This window comes from Balaenoptera musculus, chromosome 5 (assembly GCF_009873245.2).
Source record: "Balaenoptera musculus isolate JJ_BM4_2016_0621 chromosome 5, mBalMus1.pri.v3, whole genome shotgun sequence".
Classification (NCBI taxonomy): domain Eukaryota; kingdom Metazoa; phylum Chordata; class Mammalia; order Artiodactyla; family Balaenopteridae; genus Balaenoptera; species Balaenoptera musculus.
Window position 1 is genome coordinate 118,690,017 of NC_045789.1, and position 18,472 is coordinate 118,708,488.

At 40.1% G+C, this 18,472-nt stretch overlaps 1 protein-coding gene across 4 annotated transcripts in view; it reads right to left on the bottom strand.

The window, feature by feature from the left end:
• PDE5A (phosphodiesterase 5A) overlaps nucleotides 1–18,472 on the bottom strand; it is a 149,218-nt gene that overhangs the window by 14,936 nt on the left and 115,810 nt on the right. For all 4 annotated transcript variants that reach the window (XM_036852451.1, XM_036852448.1, XM_036852450.1 and 1 more), the window contains exons 13-17: nucleotides 16,065–16,190; nucleotides 14,155–14,249; nucleotides 5,851–5,938; nucleotides 2,036–2,136; nucleotides 267–344 (exon numbers count right to left, since the gene is read on the bottom strand). In XM_036852451.1, coding sequence (XP_036708346.1) covers nucleotides 267–344; nucleotides 2,036–2,136; nucleotides 5,851–5,938; nucleotides 14,155–14,249; nucleotides 16,065–16,190 — 488 coding nt within the window. The remainder of the gene's footprint in view (nucleotides 1–266; nucleotides 345–2,035; nucleotides 2,137–5,850; nucleotides 5,939–14,154; nucleotides 14,250–16,064; nucleotides 16,191–18,472) is intronic.

Sequence of the window (18,472 nt, forward strand, 5' to 3'; positions counted from 1 at the left end):
GTCTTCAATTCCAAAGAATTGTGAGTATGAAAAAGGAAACTCTATAGCCTGGTACTGATACTCTACCACATTTTAAAGGTCCTTCTAGGACAAAAGTGATTCATTCACTTGAACTTGCAAATGCATTTCTTTTCAAGTAAATATTCATTTTTGTACAACACTCAAGAATTCTGACAGCCTCTAAGATCATCACATTGTAACAACTAATTGCAATAAAATTAATTAGGTAGCAAAACTTCAGCTTTAAGGATAGTAATCCTACTTACAAAAACAATTCCTTTTGATGAGGATCTTCCAAGTTGAATTGATTTTTTCTTATAAGTTCAAAAAATTCTCCTCTCCTCCTTTAAAATAAAGAAAAATATTTTGTAGTTATGATGAGTCCCCCAAGCTCTTATCCCTTTGGTCTAGAAAGACTCATGGAGTAAAATTTTTGGGGAAAAAAATCTCAAATGGTTTTTTCTCATCTTAGAATCCAATATAAAAATCATCATTTAAAAATCTTAAATACCTTACCTTCTTCTCTTCTACCATATTCTTTGGTTGAAACATTAAAATCTCACCTCGTTTTTAACTACGAATCACAAGTAATGGAAATTTTAATTCTTGAACGTGATTTTAAGAAAATGAACCAATATGAGTTAAAAGTCTGATGCCAAGAATGATTTAAGAAATTTTATGTGTGGCATAATAAGATCTATATGCTTTCAGTTTAATTTTATATACCTCATTCACATATATTATGGTATAGGGTAAAAAATGTTCATAATAATTACTCTGTCACTATAAAGTTGTGAAGTCCTTCTGAAACAAAGAATGACCAAGTAAAGTATAAACTAATATTCATTCACTGTATAGTGAATACCTCTATGTGCTCAACATTGTTAGGCATCTTGGGAAATTATTAGACATGAGTTCCTTTCGCAGTGTTTAAAATCTAGTCAAAGACACAAACATAAGAGAAACTTACATAACAAAACTGCCCGTCTATGACTAAGTACCAAAAATGAAAAGAGGTTTCAGAAGGGTTCAGAGGGGAGACCCATGTGGCCTGAAAACGTCGGGAAGTCTTTGTGGTTACAGGTATTTTTCAAATTCTTGGTAATTTGATCATCTTTATTCTGCAATCATTTTGAATACACTGAAACTTACTATATTTTCTTTTACCCTAATTAACTTTAAAGTGCTCCAAAATCCAAGGAAACAGACTCTTTTAGATGTAGTTACTTTCAGATGCACAGCAGTGGGTATCTGGTATGTGGTTTTGTGTGTCTCTTCTGTTTGTTTTTACTTCTCAAAAGAGTGGCTAAAACCATAATGCACATCCTCGTACAGAGGGAGTGAGGCCCGTGTTCCTGGGAAATCCCTTGAGTGTGACTGCCGGACTCCCCTCGCTCCCAAATGCGCAGCAAAGACCTCAGTCTCTGGGGGAAACGAATGCTTGCCCAAAGGCAGCAACGTCTTTCCTTGCTTTTAGAAAGGCAGTTTAATGATGCAAACATACCTACATCCCTAATACACTCTAAAGCATACTTTAATTTTTGAATCATTAACTTCATTAAAGTTCTGCATTAATATCCTTCTTTTGCCAAAATCCAATAAAAAGAAACAAAATTTACTTGTCTGGCACTCAGCTCCTTTTCCGGCCCACGTAAGCTTGGATGACAGTATAAAGGAATTGTGAAATGGTCAGAAGTTGGGGGAGAGAAGGAAAGGAGGAAAAGCAAATGGCCTGTATAACCTTTAGGTTGGCCAGCCTAGCTTGGAATGACCTTGAGATGGTTATTTGCTTTGCGCATTATTTCAGAGACAAACATCAGAAATAACTCTGTATTCTGTAATTTCTATAGCATTAAGTAAGCAGAAGGAGTAGACTTTTCTGGCTTCCTTTGAGAAACTGCTCCATAGTTTGATAGACAGCTTTGCCAGGACATCTGTCCTTATAATCTAAAAATACCCCAATGTGGATTTTTAAAGTTTGAAACAATGCAAACACATCCAAGACCTATTTATCAACATACTTCTTAAAACTTACTTAATGTACAGTGCTAGGTCTGTAGCTAAAATAGCTTGCTTGATTATTTTCAGCGTGGTCTTATATTCTTCAATGGAGAGGCCACTGAGAATCTGATTGCCCTTTATAAAAAAAAGAAAACCATCATTAGCATTCCACCTGGAGAAGCTGCTGATAAGAACAAAATCTGAAAAAATAGTCACATCTCTTAAACACATGCCTAGTATTCTGAACTCAGGAAGATAGAGGACACCTGCTTACATAAAGTAAATACCGTGAAATAATGTTTCCCCTCTATGCACCCACCCCCATCACCTTGTCATACAAGAAAAAACAGCTTCATGATGGTTCGTGGGCCAAAGTATGCATGTTTCTCCAACTCTTCTACTCCTTAGGCTTTAGTCCAGGCCCCAAATCTAATAACTATATACCTTTTTCCTTTGGGCAGGCTAACTGCTATGATCTGAGAACAAGTAAAACTTTGAAAAATCAAAAACTGTATTAATAGATGTGAAGAACAGAGTGAGGAAATTGCAAACAATTGATTTTTAAAAAAATCATTTCTCTATGGCTTCTGTAATAAATCCAATAACATTTCTGGTGCAGATTTATATAATTTTAACTTCATATTGAGAACAGTGTGTATTCCTCAGGAACATGCCAATACAGATGGGTAGAGGGTGTGAGCAATGAAGTGCTTACTGGTGGTATAAAGAAAGCAAGAGCTGAAACATCTATAAGGAATATTTCAAAGGTGGCTAATCCATGTGCAAGTTATCTAAAGTTTTTGCTATGTAACCATTTTTTATTTCTTGCCTGTAATTTAAAGCACAGTGACTCTCTAATCTTGAACTAAATAAAACATACCTTGGGTACCCAGAATATACTCAAAACAACATCTGTAAATTGAGTCAGATGTGCTTCCTAAACCTCAGGGCTGAGAAAAAAAACCCAGAAGCTTAGAAATAGGGTCTGGAGGTAAAGGATTTGTTCTGAAGAAAGGAAACTGCTGAGCCAGGTTCAAACATTGGTTAGAGGATAACTGATGCTGAAATTGTGGTATACGTCTAATTAATGAATCTGTGATTACACAAGAAACATTATTTTTAAATATTAAGCCACTTTAGATTCTGGGCAAAACAAAACTATATTCTGATACTTTTATTTATTTTAAGACAAAACTATTTCAAGTGGAAAAGTAGAAATGTCTTTTGGTATTGTATTTTTATTTTCCCTTCCAAAAACAAAGGCTGTAAATTCTTGTGTATTGGTGCGTACAAAGACAGAATATATAGATGGGCCTTATAATGTGAGGCCAGCCATAGATACAACCAGATTCCTTTTATGTTAAGTAATACTATATTACATGAGTTTTATGTTATCTAATAACAGAGAGAGCTGTGATAGGCATACTGTAGAATATGGTTTTTTTTTTAAAAAGGTTAGCATATTTTCTTTAAAACTAAATAGGATATTAACATGAAGTTTGAGCTGAAGGGCAAAGACAGCAAGTTCCAATGAAGGTACAGATGTTGCTGCTATAACTCGACACACACATTCCTGAGAAGTCTCAGTTCGGAAGAACCACACACTAAAAGTTACATGGTTTTTGGGAGAAACAGTGTTGGGGGCAGACCACTCAAAGCCTACGTAACTTTATAACCAGAGCACAAACCAAATCAAGAACTGGTGCCTCTGGAGGTAACCTGGACAGGCCAGGCTAGCAAGTCTGGAGGCTGCCTCGGAGGACGTTAAAGCAGCACAGAAGCAGCTGAGTGGAAATGGTGGTTTGTGGAGGCCCAGAGGCGGCACAGGGGGAACTGGATCGCGCAGACAATGGGGCTGTATTAAGGGAGGTGCTGAAGGAAGAGCAACCTCCTTCCCATGGGCCCAGAGCAGCCCAAGGCGAGGGAGAGCGCCTCAGGGCTAAGCGCCCATTTTCAATATTCCTAAAACAGAACCGAAAGGGTTGCTCGTGCCGGAGCCAAGCAGAGGGCTTCTTGCTTCCTTGCTGAAGGTCAAAATTCAACTCCCATAATTCTGGCACCTTACCCAAGAGAACTTGGTCATGAAACAGTACAACTTAGACATTTTACTGACATCATTCCCCTACCTCCCAATCATATATCAACTAATTCATGTTAAACAGTCACATCTGTAGCAGTCTGTACTAGAGCATGTGCAGAATTTATAAGGAGGTGCCCAGACTGGCCACGTAACTCTTATCCCTTCACCCGCACCAATAGGTGCGACTGCGTTCCCCTTCACTCAAGTAAGAGAGAGCGGCTTGAAGTCGCGGCGTATGCCTGCTGGAGTTTGCTGGGTGGGGTGGGCTCCAGTACCCTTGTGTCTGATTCCTGTCTGGAAAATCTACAAGGCAAGACTTACAGGCTGGCTAGGTGCTCTGATGGAGCAGTGAAGGAGAGGTTGCTACCCTACAGGACGGCCTGCCTTCTCTGAGTTTTGGAGGCATGGGGTTGGTTTAAGTCCTGTCCTGTTCAAGAGGACCACAAAGAAGGCAAAAGAACCTTAGCAGAAAGGAGCTGAAAGCCAACAATCAGAGTTCCAGGAGCTGAGGAAGGAGCCATAAGGTGATAAACTGCACAGAGATGATCACTCATATTAAGGCGACGTCAGTGGAAAAGCCCCACAGTTAAGGCGCTCGGCCAGGATCACGGAATTACTCGTAAGAAAAGAACTTGGCTTAAACACCTACCAGGCACAAACAGGGGACACTCATCACACTACCAGTCTGTTGAGAATGTTCTTACCCCTCTTGTTTCCTATTCTCCAAGTCTGGAGGGGTAGGAAGGGACATGGGGGTTTGGGGGTGAGGAAGGAGTCAGAAGAAACATGAGGGAGGGACGAAAGGAGCCAACCAGGGTGGGAAGAGAGAACCTGAGACTTTAAATCGAGCCCCAAATCTGGACTACTACACAGGGCTGCACATTTTGGTTTCTAAATTGAGAACTGTATGCTATATTTTAGGACGTGAAGTAGTAACTAGAGGGTAAAACTTATCAAAGAGTGACCACAAAAGTCATGGGCCGCCTGCGTTTTCTAGGGCTCGGGGAAGAACTAGTGCCACTGGGCAAATGTAAAGAGATGGAGGTAAAATTGCTTTAAAATTATATACCATGCGTTTGTGCTTGTTCAACGTAATCGTCTACAACTTTCACTGTTTTCTTATTATAAAGGTAATACACGCATACAATGGGTAATGTGAATAATGAACAACAAATTAAAATCAGAAAAGAAAAAAAGGATTAATAGTTTAACTAGACAAAGACAGCCGTTGCGAACATTTTGGCATATGTCATTTTAACCTTATTTTCCTTAACATAAATATGACTAGAGTAACATTATTATATGCTTTCTTACATTGATAAACATTCATTTAGCCAAATTGTTGAATAGCTTTCTTCCTTAATGAAAATGTTTATTAGTGGTCAAAAGTTTCCATAAAAAGAGGAAAAGGTATTGCCTTATGAAAGAAAACCTTTTGAGAGTCGTATAAACCACTTCATTTGCCAAAAACAAAAACCAAAACAGAACTGAGAGCCATAAAATACCAGTTTTGTTTGTTTCTAATGTGGAATAACCAAATGGAGGTGAGTAACCAGTTTTCCCTTTTCAGGCAGCATTTAGACAGTTTTGGTTTCTAGAGAAGTGAGGCTGTGAAGATCTCAAATGTTTTGGCTTTGCCTTTCTTACCCAAAAAGGAATAAAGCATGCTCAAGAATTTATGTTACTGGGAATAAATCCAAAACTTAAAAATAAAACTGAATTTATAAAGCTCTCTGTTAACATTCTGCAGCCATAAATTAGGTACTTACAGGACTGTTGAGGATCATCAGGCACTGGTCAAAGTGATGATGTTCCATGATGGAATGGCAGTAGAGCTGAGCAAGTGGGTGTTCACTTCTGGGTTTGTTGAAGAAAGGAAACAAGTTTAAAAAAAGTATCAGTTTCCCCAGTATATCAGTTATCAATTTCTTCTTCTTATTGGTTAACTGAAAAAGAGGCTACTGCACAAAAATTAATCCGGCTAACAATTTTCTCTCCTTTTGCTAAGAAGAGTGAGGGAATCTCTGGGCAATACATATAAAGAGTCAAATTGTTTTCAAATACCAATGTTAACTGCTGCCGGTTCAAAGGATGAACAATTTCATGGGTTTTAATATTTATTAAAATAGTAGAAGGAATAAGGACAAAGGATTACCTTCTCTACACATGAAAAAAATCTCTGAAATAGCTGTGCCAATAATATTTTTCAATTTCAAAAGTGCAATTAATTTAAAATCTGAAATAAATTTCCATGCAAGCCTTTCTTCTGAAATAAGGCTGAAGGTCAGCGTCCCTATGTGTGCCTGTATATAAGAAAAGAGTCAACTGAGGTGGAATTAGCTGAGGCGTGAGTGACGAGAGGCAAGGAAATGGGGGCCAGTGGGTGCACATCCCCTTCTGGAGGAAGGAAGGAGACAGCTGAGTCAGAAAAAGCTCCCCACGTGGGATCCAGGTTATTTCAATGCAGGACATCCTGGCGGTGCTCTAAAATGAACTTGGGGGAAACAGTAAAGACCGTTTGGCTGAGTGAAGTGAGGGGAGGAATATTATAGTCAATTCATTATATGTAACAGAGTCACACATCAAGTTCTAAAGCATTGCAAGCAGAGTCCTCCACCTCCTACTTCTCATGACCCTTCACATGTGAACATAAAGCACCATTTCCACTCAGACAAAAAGTTACAGTTCTGAAAGTCTCTGTTTATTGAATTAATAGGACAGGGCTTTATGAATTGTAAAGCACGATACAAGTGTTAGATAATACAGTTGATTTGTTATTCCTCTGTACTAGTACATGAATCATTATTTTACTTTGCATTTAATTTGTTGAAGATAGAGAAGCTACCCAAGACAACAAATGTAACACAGGAAAAAAAATGAGTTGGAGTGAGAGAAGCTTAAGGGAAAACAAAAACAGTAAAACGAAAATAAAGAGAATGGGTGATCTCATCTACTCCTAGTGTTTAACCCACCACCGACATTGCTGACTTCCAAACTGCCATGTTTTGTTGTTGTTGTAACCTTTCCCAAGTGAACTCGTGCCTTGTCTTCTTTGTTCCTTCCGTATTTAGTGAGTTGTACCATGGGTCAGATACTGTGCTTATCACTGGACAGTGGGAAGACAATGGATGGACTGAAATGAGCAGATTTGTAAGAAAAGATAAATTTGCTGGAACCAAGACTGGAGATGCATGGAGACTACTGGGATTTAGTTAGGAGACTAGTGGGAAACTGTTCTAGTAACGCTGGTAAGAGACAGCCTGGATTAGAGTGGTAGAATCCCAAATAAAAAGAGCTGTTTAGGGGGTAGATTAGTTAGGAGTTGGCAATGAATCCTGATGTTGGGAGCTAGTGGGGATGCGGGAGATGAAGGGGGAAAGTATGGAGGCTAAGCTTCTGCTTTGTCATTTCTGACATAGGAAAAAAGGGAGAAGATGATTAGAGATGGGGGGTGAAGGAGGGGAAGATGGACTAGTTGAGTGTTGGATCTATGAATTTTAAGGTGCCTGACGTACAACCAAATGGGTATAAAGGTCTGAACTCGGGTCTGGGCTGGAGAGAGAGATGTGGATCACATCAACATGCTTGGACATAAATCCAAGCCACAGGAGTAGATGAGGTGCTCCGGGGAGATGGCCCGGAATAAGAGAGGGCCTAGCATAAACAGAATCGATGATCTCCCTCCAAATCCTGCCTGTATTCTATAGTCTCTATTTTGGCAATAGCATTTTCTCATCACTCAGACTGCATAAGCTCAAGTCAACTTCAGTACAGCTACCGCCTTCCTCATTCCCTTCACTTAGAAAAGGAAAAGCTTCTAGAGTATCTGTTATTTTCGTTTATATGAGGAATCCAAGCACATCCAGTATTAGTATCAGTTTTATTCTGCTAGGTGTTTATAAGTCTATTACCCTGTTAGACTGTATTCCTTTTGAGTTTGTTATCATTAGGGAAAACGAATCTACCTATTACTATTTACTGAGAGCCTATACCATGTCCAGCACTGCGCTAAGTAGTTTATATTTAATTTTTGCAATAATCCTCTAGAGGACACTTCAGCTCACCACATCAGAACCCTCGGTCCCACCTCATACTGCAGCCATTGATGTAGTGTCCAGCTTCACGCCTGCTTTAACAAACTGCACGAGGAGCCCATCAGAAGGCGCCTGCCCTGGCCCGCCGAGAATACCTCTCACTTCTGCCCACAGGAGGGCTCTCTGCACTCACGCTTGCTCAGCCTGGAGTGTGAGGAGTTAAGGCCTCTGGAGGTCCCCTGTGACCAGTGGGGTGTGGAAGCCTGTGGAGCTGCCCCCTCCCCCTACAGTCTCTGTCCTTTTGCGAACAGTTCTGGGTCTCATGTCGTAAGACTTCTCAAAAGCACCTGGTGGGACTGAGCACCAGCTGCCTGTATGGGTGGACAGCTGGATACCTCGTCCTTCTCCTGGCTTTCCCTTTCTTCTCTGTTTCCCACTCCCAGGCCTGCATTCCTGCTCCCTGGGATCACAGGCACTAATCAGCTATATGCACGCCAGCTTTTGTCTCAGGCTGTGCCTCCTGGGTGACCCAGGCTGAGACCTCTAAAACTGGCATTTTAGCATTTGTTTTTTAGATGACCAAAGGTTCAGAGAGATTATCTAACTTGTTCAAGGTCAACAGAAAAGGCAGAGCCGGGATTCACACGCATCCTTTCCACTGCATCACACTGGCTTGTGACCCACAGCACTCTGCACACAGTATCCACTCACCGACCCAGTTAGAAGCTGGACTAGAAATGCGATTAGGTGGATATAACACAAACATGTTTAAAACTTCGAACGCACATTACATTTTTAGACAATGCCGAAAGGACGGTTTCACATTAGAGAAAATTCTTGGCTTGTGAGATAGATGAATGCAAATTATGTGTTTGCCTTTACTTACATTCTAAAAATATGGATTTATGAATCAATGAAAGGGTGACAAATTTCCCATTTACCAAGATATTCATGGAAACCAATGCATTCTATATCCTGCTACTTTTTACTCTTTCAGACACAAGGCTACGTTGCCTCTTTATTTGAGGGTGTGTCACAAGGACCCATTAAACCACTCCTGCTGCTGGGTTATTCCCACACGTCAGTGAGCAGTCACGGGCTAGCATGCCCTCCCTGCATCTCCTCTTGTCCTGCAGTTGTTGGTCCATCTCTGAGAGTGGCATAAGGATGCCAATGCAGAAATCAAACCAATGTCTCCGAAGTACAGAGCCTTGGAAATCAACAGAAAATGAAAGTTCTGTGAGAAAAACACAGCCACCCCAGCACAGTACTCCTTTTCACTGATTCTAACAACCGTCCTTAATCTGGCTTCTCATCCATATGTATTGCTCTGGGCTCAAATCTCTTAGCGACCCATGTCAACCCATTTAATTCTTTTTTTTTTTTTTTTTGGTAATTTATTTGTTTATTTTTAAATTTGGCATTAAAAATTTTTTTTTTATTATTTTTTGGCTGCATTGGGTCTTTGTTGCTGCACACGGGCTTTTCTCTAGTTGCAGTGAGCGGGGGCTACTCTTTGTTGCTTCTCATTGCAGTGGCTTCTCTTGTTGCAGAGCACGGGCTCTAGGTGCACGGGCTTCAGTAGTTGCAGCATGCGGGCTCAGTAGCTGTGGCTTAGTTGCTCCGTGGCACGTGGGATCTTCCTGGACCAGGGATCGAACCCGTGTCCCCTGCATTGGCAGGCGGATTCCCGACCACTGCGCCACCAGGGAAGTCCCAACCCATTTAATTCTTAACTTCACAATTTCTATCCAAATCATCACTATTGCCTTCTATGAGTCAGGGGTTATTTTATGTTCCTATTCTCTGTGACCACAGATATTCAAGTTGATGATTCATTTGACCTTGTGACCCCAGTTCTTAGACCTCCTTGACTCTGCTGATTGTCTTTTTTTCACATCAACAATAGACAATCTCTTCTTTGTTCCACAGCTCCTAGCTGCTACCAGGCATAGTCTCTTTGCTACTCCCTGTCCCTCCCTGGGAAAAATAAAAGCAAGATCTTCAACTCCTATCTGTCCTTAACAGTATCCCCCTGTGAAAATAGCTAAAACGTGTTGAGCATGTAGTCTGTGCCAGGTACTGTTCCAAGCACTTTACATCTACTTATACTCCTTAATCCTTATAAGAAACCCTGTGAGACAGGCACTGTCATTATTCTACTATACAGAGAGAAGGAAACAGAGAGAGGGAGTTTAAATGACTTGCCCAAGGTCACAAGGTGAGAATAGTCAGGATTCGAATTTGCACCATAACCATCACAGCTCCTGCGTGGTCGTCTAAGGACCAAATGAGCTCATGTATATGAGTGCTAGAAGGAGTTCCAAATGCCATGGGATAAGAGCTATATTAAGAAGTGTTAGCTTCTATTGTTATTATTACTATTATTATTAGCGACTAACTGAATTGGCACTTTATTCATATTCAGATCTCTAGTCTCTCAAGCCCTCCGACCTTACCAAGGATGATCTCACTGGCTAAAATAGACTCTCCTCAGTGGGAACGTCAGAAATTGTGATTCCCGTGCTGTCTTCTCTGCTCTTTTAAGTCTCTCGGAGCCTGCTGACCCTGCTGCCACCGTGCCTATTCACGACCTTAGCTCACTCCTGTTCCTCTGTCACAGAGCAGAGAGGACCATGGTATAGGGCAAGTTCTTCCAGGACAACTATTCATGATCTGATTGTCGTTACCAGGAAATTTTTTATTGATTTTGCTGAATCTCTAATCTTGAGAAAAACATTCATTTGGTCATTTTACCTCTTCTAACCACCATACTATGTATTACTTTCTCCTCATTGCCAAACCTCCTTCCCCCTCCGTCCTCCCTCCCAAAGGACACACACACGTGCATACACACTTCTCAGGTCTTCGTTGTTACCGGTGGCACCATCATTGTTAATTTCTTGGACCCGGAGTCATGATTTTCCCCCTTCCTTCCTGCATATAACTAGCTGTTCAATATTTAAACAATATTCTCCTTCAGTCTCTTCCTCCCTCTAGCCAATATGTGATGTTCACATACACCTGGCTTCCCCTACCTAACAGCTTTCTGGCTGAACTCTGTGGTTCTAATTATTACCCATTTACCTTGTACCTTGCTTACAGACTTTTCTTCCTAAACAATGTCTTCATTACCCATTGCAGCAATGGCTCCTTGTCTTTTCACTACACGGAATATAAAATGCACGGCTTGGTTTTCCAGCTCTCCCTCGGAAGGGTCCTCTAACTTCCACTTGTTCATCCTCTTACTTTCCATCCCTGGTCAGTGAGCCTTCTGACCGGTCAGACCAGCCGTCATGTCTGTTCCATGAATATGCCCACTTCATGGTGCTCCTGGAGCGCCTTCATGCTCTCCCCTCTCCAAATCCTACGCATTTCAAAGATCCGGTTGCAGTCTCACTTCCTCCATCAACAATAAGGATGGGCTACGCCGATCGTCATCAGTCCCCTTCTCTACCGACCACTTACGGCCCACGTTATCAAACAACACAGGACTTACTAGATACTTTCTGGCATTAATCACCATTGTTTCATGAAACTACGAAAACTCCTTGATAACAGAAGCTGAATTTTATACTTTTATAGCTCTCTTTCTGCCTAGCAAAGTACCAGGCCCCAGTAACTGCACATTATCTGTTTGCCTAAAATGTAGGATAATTTCACTATATTTATAAAACACCAATCCTGAATCTAACCAAATAAATGCATCTACAAGAGTCCTCTTACATTGACTGCAGGCCTAACGTGGGGAAATTTCTCTACATAAGCAGACGTCTTGCACTTCAGCCATTTTGTTCCGATGACTGCCTATTTTTAAAAGAATAATTCAGTAACTATCTGGAATCACTCTTCCCTTCATCCACCCATGTGGGAGAAGAAAGCACAAGCAGTGAACTCTTCTCCCAAATATTTCACTGGCGTACTTGAAGCGCCCTTCATAATGGCAATCTTCCTAAGCCAAGAAGGAATCAAAGAATCAGATAATGAATCAAAACAGAGTTTCCTAAACCAGGAATATCTTACTTCAATTTAATTTTCTGAAAAGATGTTCAACAAGAACAAATGACAGAGTTCAGTTTCTAACTTTGCTACCATATGAGGGCTTTTTGTCTTTTTGATGTATTACTTTTATTTTTATGTCTTCTTTTATTGTTTTGGTTTTCTTTACAGAGTGTTTGAATATCTGATGAGGTCTGGACACAGTACACCTTTTTAGAAGTTAGTTCTTTATAGGGAAATGTTTCTGATACTCTTAGTCTCCAAAGAGTCCCCTGGTTAAGAAAATCCTACTGGAGGTATCACTCGTTTACCACTAAGGAAAGAAAAAAAAGAAACATCCCTGGGAAATTCTTGGTTTCCTTTACTGAAACCACAAGGATGTAGGAAGAAATAAATATCTCTGAAACTCCTTTAATTTTTTTAAAAGTTATTATTACTTAGGGTAAGTCTGCTCTGCGGTGTATGTGAAAGCAAGATTGTGCAGTCTGACTTTTTCCCAGGACTTTTTTTTTTTCCAAAGAGAGGATGACGTTTCTCCAGATGTTTTTCCGGGTAATTATTTTTAAATAAACAAAGGAAAAAATAGCTTAGTGGTTTTTTTCACTCCAAAGCAGGGCAGTGTGGCAATCAATACACTAATAATCCCTATCCTAATGATATGATGTTCAGTGCTGAGGTAGGAAGAGAAGGCAGCACCGCTGGCTCTGATCCTTAGGCTGTGCTTGACTCTGCGCTGTAAATCTTTTCACGTCGTTGTTTCCTCCCATAAGTACTCCTGTGTCGATGTGAGGCTCAGGACCACAATCACATGACAAAGCACAGGGTACAAAGGACATGTCACCCAGTCAGTTCTCCAAAACATTAGACTTTAAAGAGGAGACAGCAAGCCTCTGATGGTCAGGCAAGAGCTTGCTATCTTTTCCCATCAAAGGTCAGCAGAGGACACGGTTGCTACATCGCTACAATTCTTTTTACATGAAGTTTTCCGTTCACTGTATTTAGATAAAGGGAATGTGATTAGAGAGCTTTCTGAAATTCCCTCAAGATATCAGACATGTGGAATTTCCTAGAGAGATCTATGCATTAGTTAAATCACTGGCATACCTTAAAAATGCGCTGTAGTAAGAGATTTCACCATTAAAATGTATGCCTTTCAACTAACTTGCTGCAAGAAAATTAAAATGTCACAGTGGCTCAAAAATCTGATGAAAAGTGATATCACCTTTATTATCTCATTTGTCATTGCAAATGTTACTTAAGCGTGGTCCGGAAGGGAGGCTGAAAAGCTTGTCTGAAGAGTTAGTATCTTACTCGCAAAATCAGCCAAAACGCGGGCTTCTGATGATGACAGGACTATCACTAGCATCTGCTCCTAATATTTATTTAACACTTAGATACGTACCAGGCATTCTACCTGGTAGTGACGTGTGTTATGTCTTAAAACTTATATGAAGCCTATGAGGTAGGAATGCTGTTATCTCGACTTCACAAGCCAGGAAATGGGGGTGTAGAGAGACGAGTGTCCTGCCCACGGTCACACAGGAACTCTGTGGCAGAGGTAGGGTTTGAATCCAAGTCTGACCCCAGAGCCCAAAGTCTCCAACACTGTGTTCCACTGCCTTCACTAAGACCAAAAGCCTCTTTCTAGGCAGCACTTACTAAGTACTTAGGATAGAGCTAAGCACTTTTCAAATATTATCTTTTATTCCAGGGTGAAATTCTACCTTTTCTGATCTAGTCTTAACAGTTTTCCAATGAAGCTCCTAAGCTGGGTGTATATAAAATAAAGCAAAACGCTTGGTAATTATCTAATGAAGTAAGATTCTCAACATAAATAGTTTTTGAACTTCAGGCCAGAGACGTTACCAACACAATATTGGACTTGCATTATTTTTTCCATTTCCCTTAAATAAAACCAGAGTATGTTATGGGAACTTGACCAACTGAAATTTTGTACCATCAAATTATGCTGTGGCTTTTACTTTTAAAACTACAATTTAAAAGAAACAGTCTCTTCTGTTGCTGGGGTGAATGCCTTACCGCTGTATGTAAGAGTTATTCACACCGCGGTGATCCAAATCGTGGCTTAAGGCAGCAATCAGCAGTGCGAGTATCTCCAGGTCAGTCAGCCTGTTCTGCACGACCGAAGAGTACGAGAAAGAAAGAGAAAGAACAATTTGGTAAAGCGCATTATACCACCTCTTTCCACCAATCACGTGGTTTTTTCCTTAGTGCTTTACATATGTGCTTTCTAGTCCCACAGGACTCACGCTAGAATCCTACTCTGCAGGCAATCAGTCGTACTTTGTTTTCAGAATGGGATTATCATTATCAACAGAAAAAGTTCAAATGCCTCAAATAATCAATAACCTGTCCACCTATAGTCAATATTTTTAATTCTTAAAAATCTATATATGTATATGTGGAATAATCCAAATAAACTTTTTTTTTTTTTAACATCTTTACTGGAGTATAATTGCTTTACAATGGTGTATTAGTTTCTGCTGTATAACAAAGTGAATCAGCTATACGTATACATATATCCCCATATCTCCTCCCTCTTTGCGTCTCCCTCCCACCCTCCCTACCCCACCCCTCTAGGTGGTCACAAAGCACCGAGCTGATCTCCCTGTGCTATGCGGCTGCTTCCCACTAGCTATCGATTTTACACCAAATAAACTTTAAATAATTGTTTTCTCTCTGATTTTCAGTTCCCTGCAGATTCTGCTGCCCTCGCTCTCTGTTATCAGTTGCTATATCCTTCACTCTCTCCTATTAGAAGCATAGACAATGTGAATATTAGCAAACAATAGGAAAAAATAGAGGATTAGGAATGAAAATTTGGCTTTGAAAAGTTGTGCAATATATTCCAAAGCCAAATAGAGGTTATTTTTTAATACCTGCCATTTGTATTATCTGTATTACTGTTCTCCTTCATTAGAAAGAAAACACAAGGTAAAACTATTATCAGCTGTATTCTGCTGCAACTCTCAACTTTCTATATAGTATGTCTACAACATACACAAAAATCACCATTTTGTTATTCTTCATAAAAATCAAGGATAGACTTCAGTGGTACAGTCCTTATGACCATCCCATACCCCCAAATAAGTTCACCCTATTTCTTATACATGTTTGCTATGGCAGGAAAGTACTACTATGGTATTTGATATGGCTTCTTGGACAACAATCACTTTTTTTAGCTCTAGCCGGCTAAAATGTGCACTCTATGAAAGTAGAGACAGCGAATAACATTTTTAGAATTTATTAAATAAAAAAGAGCATGGACGCTCTGAATTAAAAACAGTTTTATGATGTACGCCTGGAATCACTGACATAGAATAACTTGTCGATTCCCACTGAAGTTAGAATCTAAGGACAGAGATGTGAAAAATTTGGCCCGGAAAAGAACGAATTACGTGAACGTTTTCTGCATTGATCTTCCTGTAAACAGTCTCTGGTCAATGCATATGAAACCAAACCCTTTTCCATGAAATAGTACTTACAAAATTAGCAGAGTGCTCCAGAGAGAATGTGACAGAGAACCCTGGACTCCTCTGTGGAGTCAAGTTCAGGACCTGAGTGGTTTTTGAGGAATTCTACTATGGAGCAGGTTGAATGTGAACATGAGAAATTTGATACTTTTCTTATATTGTAGAGTTTTCCTCTGAAGGAAGCATTTATTTGCCCAAAGGCTATTCAGTTTAACATGAAACTATTTTAAAGGTTTTTAAAAATAGGCCATATATATTATATATGAAAGAAAATTAGAAATTATTTTGCCATACCAGTCTTCCTTAATTAACAAAATGTAATTTATTTTGTATGTGGCATTAAATATTATTCTCAATCATCATTAGTGCACATTAAAAAACACTTGAAAGAATATGCTGTATTCTTGCAGCAAAGCAACAAAATGTCTTAAATACATAAATGGCTCTAAGAAGTACCTGAATTTTGCCTGCTTTTAGTGCGGCAAACATGCACTGAGCTGTATTAAAGGCATGTCTCCAATTATGATAGGCAACATTCTTCCGATAGTTCTTCTTAACACTTAAGATCCACCTGCAAAGAACCTTTAGGAAATAAAGCGTAAGTGGTAAAAATAACTGCTGACGTTTATCACACGTTTATTAATCTTCACGCACTGTACAAAGCATTTACATCTAACTCCCGGGACTCTGAGGGAGGCACTACCATTTTGATCATTGTACAGATGAGGAAAGTGACATTCAGAGACTTGCCCAAGGTCACAGTGCTTGTAAAGGGTGGGCCCAAAAGTCAAACCTCAGCAGTTGGACTTCAGAGCCTACCATGCAAACCACCGTGTTAGCTAAGTTAGATGTGAAATGCAAGGCAGCTTGAAGAAAGGTACTTTTGTCATGGGTAGGGCAGAGACTAGCTTTTTACAAGATATTATGTCCATGTGTCATCAGGTAGGAGAGTCCAGGTAGGCAGTCACACGTGCATGAATTCACTCTCAGGGAGCCGTGCGAGCGGCCAGTCTCCAGTTCTTCTCATGCTCCCATTCTGTATGTCTGCAGAGGTAATTGTGCGAGGCTCTGGGGATGGCTTGGGGGCAAGGCACACAGCACATGTCCAAGGACAAACTGGAGCTCCAAGTCCCAATCTTTGTCCCTTTTAAACTATGCTTAAATATTCAGGCAGAGTTACTGCTTGGTTACCAAGAAGTAATTAACAAAAAATAATATATGCAACATAAAGCCCTGGGGTGTGTGTGTGTGTGTGTGTGTGTGTGTGTGTGTGTGTGTGTGTGTGTGTTACACTCATATTTTAAAAGATGGGGAAAAAAAGGATAGACTTCAGAAAAATCTCACAAGCTGGGTTTAATTCAACTCCTAAGTGGTGTATTCAGTAAAATCCCCAGGGGCTCATGGGCTGTGAGCTTGATAATTTTGTGTTTGTGTTAGCATCAGAGTCTGCCTCTCTTCAATACTGAATGATTTACTATACTTTTGGGGATCTCTAAAAATAAATATGTGCTTCTCCCTACGTGTATCACTGGAGATATTTCAAACACAAAGGGCATTGCCCTGGGGAATAGAAAAAGTACCAGGGAAACGAATGTTGCTTTAACAATATTCGACACAGTTTGATTGGCTGCAAAAGTAGGCCAAAAACAAGGTTTCTTCTTTGTTGGTAGAAATTGTTTATAGAGGATTTGGCAGAAAAATCAATGCTTTCATATCCTCCCTTTTCTTTTCAGGTCTCTTTGTTCCTGTTCTATGACGCAGTTCACAGGGAATTCTGATAAAAAGAACCCAAATGTCCCCTAGCTCTTTCACCCCTGAGAAACCATATTTCCCAGAGGATTTCCGTATGCCTAAGGTTGACGTGCTAACCTGAAGTACATTGCAGCCTGGCCATTTCTCAACAAAGTCGACCCCGAAGATGATAGATTCATCTTATTAGGAGAATTTTAAGTAAGAGCAATTAACTTTCTTTGATATGCTTAGAAAGTGAAGTGTCATAGAAAATTACTGGTGATTAATTAAAGAGTCAAGGAAAATAAGCAGGAAAACCCAGAAATTTAACCTATGGACATATCTCTTTACTAATCATAAATCTGTAGATATAATTAAATAGGCACTTATGCATATAATGTGAAATAATGACCAAAATGACTCTATGAAACCTAATTCCTGATGGACTACTCTATTCTGCTTCTTCTTTTTTTTTCTGGCCACGCTGCATGGCTTGTGGGATCTTAGTTCCCCGAACAGGGATTAAACCCGGGCCATGGCAGTGAAAGCGCTGAGTCCTAACCACTGGACTCCCTATACCGCTTCTATGGAAATGGGCCTATTGAACTAGGTAACCCAATGGATACCCCACTGTTATCTAATTAGTAACTAGATTCAAGTACAGTTTTGGATTCTGTTATCAAATGTTCTTAACAGCATTTAGGAAAATTATGGTCAGATCTGCTTAATGCTTGGTGGATATGCCTGGCATGTTCAAATCTGTAGTACAATCTTTTGTACAGGACTACTGAATAATTATGCGCAGTTTGGAAGGCCCCAGGGAGCATGCTCAATACACTGAATCAGTCTCCAACATTACAAAGGCTTCCTAAGTCCTGCACGGCATCCTTAAGATGCTATGGGAGAAAGCAAAGAAAGAAAAAACACAGCTCAGCTCCTGCCTTCAAGAATTTCAATCAGTAGTGAGTGAAAGTAACAAAAGCGCACATATAAAGGAAATAAATTCACATAAAAGTGAGAGCACAAATTTATAAACTGTCAATAGCATTCCAAGTGGCATGAAGTCAATCCTAGGGTTCTCCCAGAAGTAGAGATTTTTAAGTCAGGCTCTGAGGAAAAGTATGTTATGGCAC